Source organism: Erythrolamprus reginae, chromosome 6 (genome assembly GCF_031021105.1).
Source record: "Erythrolamprus reginae isolate rEryReg1 chromosome 6, rEryReg1.hap1, whole genome shotgun sequence".
Taxonomy (NCBI): Eukaryota; Metazoa; Chordata; class Lepidosauria; order Squamata; family Dipsadidae; genus Erythrolamprus; species Erythrolamprus reginae.
Window position 1 is genome coordinate 93,630,692 of NC_091955.1, and position 9,358 is coordinate 93,640,049.

The following is a 9,358-nucleotide window of genomic DNA, read 5'->3' on the forward strand; positions in this document are numbered from 1 at the left end:
TTTTTTACAGATATGTCATTGTTATGTATTCCCTAACTTGGCTACTAGTTCAAATTCTATTAGAAAAGTTGTAAACTTTATCAGAATCTCACAAAGCAAGGTCTCGATAATAAATTCTTTATTGGTTTTATTGAGTTTGGACACTTCCTGACTTTGGGAAGCTAATATAAAATGGTTCATAATACAGTGATACCTTGTCTTACAAACTTAATTGGTTCTTAAGGTGAAACGCTTGTAAGACAAAACAATGTTTGCCATAGGAATCAATGGAAAAGTGATTAATGCATGCAAGCCCAAAATTCACCCCTTTTGCCAGCCAAAACACCCATTTTTGCGCTGCTGGGATTCTCCTGAGGTTCCCCTCCATGGGAAACCCCACCTCCAGACTTCTGTTTTTGCAATGCTGCAGGGAAATCCCAGCATCACAAAAACGAGCGCTTCACTGGCAACGGAGGTTCGGAGGTGGGGTTTCACCCAGCAAAGGGAGCATCAGTGAAATCGCAGCATCGCAAAAACACCGAAGTCCTCGAAACCTCACCTCCGGACCTCTGTTTTTTGCAATGTTGCGATTTCACTGAGGATCCCCTCGCTGGGAAACCCCACCTCCGGACTTCCGTTGCCAGTGAAGTGCCCATTTTTGCACTGCTGGGATTCCCCTGCAGCATTGCAAAAACACAGAAGTCCGGAGGTGGGGTTTCCCATGGAGGGGAGCCTCAGGGGAATCCCAGCATCGCAAAAACGGGTGCTTTGCTGGCAATGGAAGTCCAGAGGTGGAGCATCCCAGCGGCCGGGGTGGGTTTGTAAGGAGAAAATAGTTTGTAAGAAGAGGCAAAGAAATCTTAAACCCCGGGTTTGTATCTTGAAAAGTTTGTATGACGAGGTATCGCTGTATTGATGACTTTTCCATTTTTCCTTCTATTGTGTTTCTCTCGTTTAGCACTTCGCCTTTCAGCTCTGAGACTGAGTCGGAGGAAGAAACAAACGTGAGCTCTCCAAAACACACATCTCGCAAGACAGAAGCAAAGCGGATCAAATTTGTCCCCAGAGCTCCCCAGGTGGAAGAGTGGGATTCATCATCTGATACAGACTTTTCTAAAGAGAAACTTGGCACAGGAAAGAGTTCTTCAGTTGTCGCCGGAACCCGTTCAGGTGACTTGTCATTTAATTGGGTTTATTATTGTCATAAGGTATGCAAATATCAGTGTCACAGAGGTAAAACAAAGAGCACATTCAAATACCAAGATATGCACCAACTACTTCAGTAATCAAATGATTACTATGAACTGGGAAAAGTTTGTTTGTTTATTTGTTGGATTTGTATACTGCCCCTCTCCAAAGACTCACAACACAATAGAAAACAGTATACAGTATCAAACCTAGAATCCAATTAATACAACTAACTACTCTAAAACCCCAAAACATTAAAAATCATTCATTCACATTCAACAGCACACATCACATTTGCCGGCTGGGAACTGGGGTCTAGTGACCCCCAAGCCTGGTGACATAAATGGTTTTTCAGTACAAATCTCTGGAGGGAGCTGATTCCAGAGGGCTGGGGCTCCGACAGAGAAGGCTCTTCCCCCTAGGTCCCGTCAAATGACATTGTCTGGGTGACAAGACCTAGAGAAGGCCGATTCCATGGGACCTGATGGGTCACTGGGACTTTTGCGACAGGCAGTTATCTTGTTATACATTTTTAATGGGCTGGTAGTTGCTGTTTTAATACCAATATTTGGTAGAAACCTAGAAGATTGACAGCAGAAAAAGACCTCATGATCCATCTAGTCTGCCCTTATACTATCTCCTGTACTTTATCTTAGGATGGATCTATGTTTATCCCAGGCATGTTTAAATTCAGTGACACTGGATTTACCAACCACGACTGCTGGAAGTTTGTTTCAAGCATCTACTGCTCTTTCAGTCAAATAATATTTTCTCACCTTGCTTCTGACTTTTCCTCCAGCTAACCTGAGATTGTACTAATACCAATGTTTAGTAAATAACTACTAAGTGAATTAAATACTACTACAGGGATCTGCCAGTATGTGTTGTTATACTACAAGCTATAAAACATACATGATTATTTTTATAAAATTCAGTAAGAAGACAAAAGTTAATAGTTGTTTAGGCTAAACAACGTATATTCAAATAAAGTAACCAACTCCTATGAGAGTAGCAGTATGCTGAAATAGTAGTACAATCACATCACCAGAGTACCTCCGGAACTGCCTGCTACTGCACAAATCCCAGCGGCCGATAAGGTCCCACAGAGTTGGCCTTCTCCGGGTCCCGTCGACTAATGTCGCCTGGCGGGCCCCAGGGGAAGAGCCTTCTCTGTGGCGGCCCCGGCCCTCTGGAATCAAGTCCCCCCGGAGATTAGAATTGCCCCCACCCTCCTTGCCTTTCGTAAACTACTCAAGACCCACCTATACCGCCAGGCATGGGGGATTTGAGACATCCTCCCCCACGCTCATTATTATTTATGTTTGGTATGTATGTGTTGCTTGGTTTTTAATTATGATAGGGTTTTTAGTTATTTTTAATATTAGATTTGTGCCATTGTAATATTGTTTTTATCGTTGTTGTGAGCCGCCCCGAGTCTTCGGAGAGGGGCGGCATACAAATCTAATAAATTGAATTGAATCACCACTAATTCTGATTCCTTGCTTCACTTAGAAACACTAGTACAGACCATGGCTAAAAACCTGGATAAGAAACTGAGCACACCTGCAAAGAAGCCACCAGGGGGCGTGAAGCTCTTTCCCACCCAAAGCAAAGAAGATGCGAATACCAATTATCCCGCAAAAAGGCTTCAGGTATTGGTGTTATTTTCAAAACGCAAGAAAGTAGTAGTTAGCAACCGCTTAATTTTGCTTCCTAACGGTACAGATCTTGTTCATAACCGATTCACTAATAGCATGATCTGCACATTTCTAAGAATGGTACATTGTATTCTGTAGGCCATGGTAGTAAATGGGTTTAAGATTATTTATAAAAAGTAGAAAGATCAAAATAGCAAATACTTCAATAGTAGACAATATGTTGTCAATGAAAGGATGGTTCGTTGGGTTAATGCATCATTTTAGTTCAGTTGCTTAAAGATTATGAGATACAGTGTTCCCTCGATTTCCGCGGGGGATGCGTTCCAAGACCGTCTGCGAAAGTCAAATTTCCTCGAAGTAGAGATGCGGAGGTAAATACACTATTTTTGCCTATGAACAGTGTCACAAGCCTTCCCTTAACACTTTAAACCCCTAAATTGCAATTTCCCATTCCCTTAGCAACTATTTAGATTATTACTCACCATGTTTATTTATTAAAGTTTATTAAAAAAAATTATTAAAGGCGGACAAAGGTTTGGCGATGACATATGACGTCATTGGGCGGGAAAAACCATGGTATAGGGAAAAACCCGCAAAGTATTTTTTAATTAATATTTTTGAAAAAAAATGTGGTATAGACTTTTCGCGAAGTTCGAACCTGCGAAAATCGAGGGAACAATGTATACCATATCTCAGAAGCAAAAAAATCAGTGGCCCAAAATAATGGCAGAAATACATTTGGATACTATGTAGTACAGTGTTCCCTCGATTTTCATGGGGGATGCGTTCCAAGACTGCCCACCAAAGTCGAATTTCCGTGAAGTAGAGATGCGGAAGTAAATACACCATTTTTGGCTATGGACAGTATCACAATCCCTCCCTTAACACTTTAAACCCCTAAATTACCATTTCCCATTCCATTAACAATTATTTACTCACCATTATTACAGGTACTCACCATTGAATATGACACTTAGTGATCCTGATATTTATAAACGTAATTATTTATTAACAATTTTTTTTTTTGTTATTTAATTACAAAAATTAGTAGTTTGGCGATCGTCAACGGGCGGGAAAAACCTTGGTATAGAAAAAACCCGCGAAGTATTTTTTAATTTTTTTTCAAAAACCGTGGTATAGGCTATTCGCGAAATTCGAACCCGCGAAAATGGAGGGAACACTATAATTGTCTAAACTTCTGTAGGCCGGATCTGGTATCCCTATTTAGAAAGTCTCGGGTATTAAAGCTTTGAGTATAATATTGAACTTAATGTGTTCGGTATACCTGAACTTAATGTGTTTCCAGAATCCATATTTGTTTTCTGTGATTATTATTTATAAACACAATACACTAAATAGCAAACATCTAGTGCTCTCCATAACATTGGAAGTATAATTTATGGATTTCTAGGATCTAAGAATCCTTAGATTGCCACTGCAGATAGAGAGCATCAGGACAGGAAGGACTGCTGCAAATAATTTGAGAATATGCAAGGCAAAATAGACATGGAGAAGATTTATCTAGTGAAGTCCACAAGTCTTAAAGTTGCCAAGTTTGAAAGACCTCAGTGCTAGGGCCACAACAGCCATTAAAGTTGACAAGTAGTTTTCATCCAGGAACTTAAGGAGGACATTGTTTTTTACATTGTGTTAGGCCTGTAGGCTTACAATGCAGTTTCATTTATTTCCTACCTCAACATCATGGAAAGCTTGGTCAATTTTGAAGTGCTTCAAGGGGCTACAAGAAAGAGACTTGGAGCTAAGAGTTGCCCCCCTCTGTATGGAAGCTTGCGTAAATTAGTGAATGTTGTATGAACTTATTCACAAGTCATTCTTATTTAGACATTCGTGTGCAATAAACAGCATAAAAATAGAATTCTTTATTGGCCAAGTATGATTGGACACACAAAGAATTTGTCTTGGTGCAGATGCTCTCAGTGTACATAAAAGAAAATATAGATTTGTCAAGAAACATGGGGTACAACACTTAATGATTGTCATAGGGGTCAAATAAGCAATGAAGAAATAATCAATACAGTGATCCCTCGATTTTCGCGATCCCAAGCTCCGCGAAACGCTATATCACGATTTTTCCACCCGATGACATCACTCCTTTCCTTTCTCATCTTTCTCTCTCTCTATCTTGCTTCTTCCTCTCACATTCTCTTCCTCCCTCTCATCTCTTTCTTCCCTTCTCTCTTTCTCTCTCTCTCCCCCTCTTGCTCTCGAGCGGCAAGCGAGCAGCCGGGCGGGCGGGTGAACGGGCAAGCGGCAAGCGAGCGGCTGGGTGGGCGGGTGACGGGCAAGCGAGCAGCCGGGCAGGCGGGTGAACGGGCAAGCGGCAAGCGAGCGGCTGGGTGGGCGGGTGACGGGCAAGCGGCAAGCGAGCAGCCAGGCGGGCGGGTGAACGGGCAAGCGGCAAGCGAGCAGCCGGGCGGGTGACGGGCAAGCGGCAAGCGATCTTGGGGTATCCCCTTTGCCTGGGCGGCGGGAAGACCCAGGGAAGGTTCCTTCGGCCGCCCAGCAGCTGATCTGCTCCGCAGCGCGGCAGCAGCGAGGAGCCGAAGATGGGGTTTCCCCTTTGCCCGGGCAACGGGGAAACCCCATCTTCGGCTCCTCGCTGCTGCCGCGCTGCGGAGCAGATCAGCTGCTGGGCGGCCGAAGGAACCTTCCCTGGGTGCCGCCCGCCGCCCACGCAAACTCCACCATCTGCGCATGTGCGGCCATGGAAAAAAAAGGGCGCGCATGCGCAGATGGTGTTTTTACTTCCGCAACCCTACATCGCGAAAAATCGATTACCGCAAGGGGTCTTGGAACGGAACCCTCGCGATACTCGAGGGATCACTGTATTAATAAAAATCTTAGGATACAAGCAACAAGTTACAGTCATAGTCCCGAGTGGGAGAAAATGGGTGATAGGAATGAGAAAAAATTAGTAGAAATAGAAGTGCAGACTTAGTAAAAAATTGGACAGTGTTGAGGGAATTATTTGTTTAGCAGAGTGATGGCGTTCGGGAAAAAACTGTTCTTGTGTCTAGTTGTCTTGGTGTGCAGTGCTCTGTAGCGATGTTTTGAGGGTAGGAGTTGAAACAGTTTCTGTCCAGGATGCGAGGGGTCAGTAAATATTTTCACCGCCCTCTTTTTGACTCATACAGTACTGTATACAGGTTCTCAGTGGAAGGCAGATTCCTTAGAAATAGTATTTAGAAATAAATGTTAATATATTTTTTAAAAGTTTCTACCAATGCTCATCTTTGTGACAATATTCTGTTGAATGCATATGTTTCTAAACCTTTGTTTTGTAAAACTCAGTGAAACAAAACCTAATTTGTAATTACAAATGCAATATTTCTGTTCACGGGTATCATCCATGCCTTTCTTGGAGCATTCTATCTCAGGGACTGCCTTCTGCTGCACGAATCCCAGCAACCAGTTAGGTCCCAGAGTGGATCTTCTCCAGGTCCCGTCAACTAAACAATGTCGCTTGGCGGGACCCAGGGGAAGAGCCTTCTCTGTGGCGGCCCCGGCCCTCTGGAACCAACTCCCCCCAGAGATTAGAATTGCCCCCACCCTCCTTGCCTTTCGCAAACTACTTAAAACCCACCTCTGCCGCCAGGCATGGGGGAATTGAGATCCTCTTTCCCTCTAGGCCTTTACAATTCTATGCATGGTATGTATGTATGTATGTTTGGTTTTTATATTAATGGGTTTTTAATATTAGATTACTATTGTACAGTTTTATTGTTGCTGTTAGCCACTCCGAGTCTCCGGAGAGGGGCGGCACACAAAGCCAATCAATCAATCAATCAATCAATCAATCAATCAATCAATCCAATTTTTGCAAGCTTTCATCACTCGTTCTCTCTTCTCTTTTCTTCCTGATGCAGTTTGCCTATGAGGAAGAGAGTGATCTGGACATTTCTTCCTTGGAGGAAATCAGCCAGCTCCTGGAACCTAGAACTAAGATAAAGAAGCCACAAGAGGCAAAAGTTAGCGGCAGTTCCACTGGATTGCGGGGCACCAGTATCTGGACTTCTAGCAGCACCAAGGCTGGGGCTTGGTGATTCCCATGGTTGGATGAGTACAGAACCCAGTTGAGATAGAAGAACATTCCATGACAAGAGAAATAAGATTAAATTTGATAGTCACAAAGAACGAACAAAAACACCAAATAACAATAGTATCTAGACTTGTATACCACTCCACAGCCCTTTATAGCCCTCTCTAAGCAGTTTACAGATAATAAGCATATTGGCCCCAACAATCTGACTTTTCCCAGGTCCCATCAATTAGACAATGTTGGTTGGCCCGTCCTAGGGCCTTCTCTGTGGGGGCCCCGGCCCTCAGGAATCTACTCCCCCTGGAGATTCCTACTGCCCCCACCCCTCCTTACCTTCAGCAACAGTCTTAAGACTCATTTATGCCGCCAGGCTTGGGGCTTTTAGATTCTTGCCCCTTGGCCTGTGAATGTGCTAAGAAAAAGTTGATTGAATGGGAATGGCTGCTTTTTATGGCTTGGGTTTTTAAAAGATTTTATATTTAATTAATTGGATCTAAAATGTTATAAATTGTTTTATTATATGTTGTAAGCCGCCCCGAGTCCTCGGAGAGGGGTGGCATAAAAGTCCAATAAACAAATAAATAAATAAAACTGGCTCCTTATTTTACTGACCTTGGAAGAATTTAAGGCTATGTCAACCTTGAGCCTCCTGAGATTCGATCTGCCAAACGGCAGATCAGTAGCTTGCATACTGAAATACTGAAACTATCACGTTCAAGCAGGGGTGGGCCACTAGCAGAAACGGGGGAATGCCTGTTCCGTTGACGGCCATGGTATCCGTAGGCTCGCTTCATTGCCGTCTGGTGTGCACTTGATTTCCTACTACGTTAGGGTGGAGCTGGAGAGGTGCGTGCTCGATCTCTCCTCCAACTCTCCGATCTCTCGCTCTTGGGCATGAACCTCCTAATTTTGTGAGTGAATTTCCTGATGTGTTTGACACAGCTGTAGGAAGGACCGTTGAAACTTACCTGAACGGTCTTCTCGATGCACTGCAAGGAGAGTCCAGGATAGGAGTCCAGGATGGGTAATTCTTCAGTCTGATTGGTCGGTACTGAGTTTAATTTAAATAATAGGCAGGTACCACCCCCCTTAGCCCTCCAGTCTAAAGGAAACGAAGGAGCAGTATAGCTAACAAAAATTTATTCAACATTCAAGGTAACTAGAAACAACTCCCAAAGGCACACCCTTGTCAGAAAGAGTCCCTGGTCCCGAATTTGGGTGGGTCTGGACTCTCCTTGCAGTGCATCGAGAAGACCGTTCAGGTAAGTTTCAACGGTCCTTCTCCAATGCACTTGCAAGGAGAGTCCAGGATGGGATATACCCAAGATATTAACCAAGGGAGGGAGAAGGACGGACCGGGGGCTCTGAGAAGGAACACACCCGCTGTAATACCCTCCTCCCAAACGCTGCTTCCGCGGAAGCGAAAGAGTCAATTCGATAGTGTCTGATAAATGAGGACGGCGCCGCCCAAGTGGCCGCCCTACAAATGTCCTCTAGTGAAGCCTGGGTCCTCCAGGCTGCTGAAGTAGCCGTACTGCGTGTGGAATGTCCCGTGAGTCCCTGAGGTACAGGGGATCCCTTAGTTCGGTAAGCCTCTCTGATGCAGTCACACAGCCAGCGGCTTATCGTCCTAGGAGAGACTTTAGTGCCCAACGTTCTGGTTGCAAAGGACACGAATAAAGCCTCCGAAACTCTGAATCCTTGAGTCCTGCGAATGTAAATTTTCAGAGCTCGCCTCACATCGAGCTTATGCCACCTAAGCTCCGAAGGGTGAGTCCCATGGGTACAGAAGTCTGGTAGTACTACCTCCTGTGCCCTGTGGAAAGTAGAGTTGATCTTTGGTAGAAAGGCTGGGTCAAGTCGTAAGACCACTCTGTCCGTGTGAAAACTACAGAGATCCTCCCTGATTAAGAACGCTGCAATCTCAGAAACCCTCCTGGCAGATGTGATTGCGACCAAAAAGGCCGTCTTGAGGGTTAACATTCTGAGAGGTATGTGGCGAAAAGGTTCGAATGGAGGTCCCGTTAAGGCGTGTAGCACCAAGGATAAATCCCAAGAAGGGAACCGATGGATCGGTGGTGGCCTGATGTTGGCGGCCCCCTTCAGGAAGTCCCTGATCCAGGGGTGTCTGGTGAGGGGGCGGGAACTGTCCCCTCCTATGATGGTGGATAAAGCGGCCACATGATGGCGTAAGGTGTTTGGAGCGAGACCTTTTTCAAGGCCTGCCTGAAGAAAACTTAAGACCAGGAGAGGGGAGGCCTTTTGTGGATCTACCTCCCGCTCCTCACAGAACCTGGAGAAAGAAGCCCAGGTAGCCTGGTAGATTCTTCTTGTCGAAGGTCTGCGAGCAGCTTGGATTGTATCAATAACTGCCTCTGGCAAGAGTTGTTGTCTTAGATGTTGCCGCTCAATCTCCATACGGTCAGCTGCCACCACTGAGGCTCTGGATGGGAAATCGAGCCTTGGGAGAGGG

General features: G+C 44.8%; 1 protein-coding gene across 2 annotated transcripts in view; it reads left to right on the top strand.

Annotated features, from left to right (window-relative positions):
• Positions 1-7,476, top strand: part of DZIP1L (DAZ interacting zinc finger protein 1 like) — a 41,607-nt gene extending 34,131 nt beyond the window's left edge. For both annotated transcript variants that reach the window (XM_070754433.1, XM_070754434.1), the window contains exons 14-16: positions 938-1,149; positions 2,680-2,819; positions 6,713-7,476. In XM_070754433.1, coding sequence (XP_070610534.1) covers positions 938-1,149; positions 2,680-2,819; positions 6,713-6,889 — 529 coding nt within the window. In that variant the 3' untranslated portion in view covers positions 6,890-7,476. The remainder of the gene's footprint in view (positions 1-937; positions 1,150-2,679; positions 2,820-6,712) is intronic.
• Positions 7,477-9,358: the final 1,882 nt, after the last annotated feature.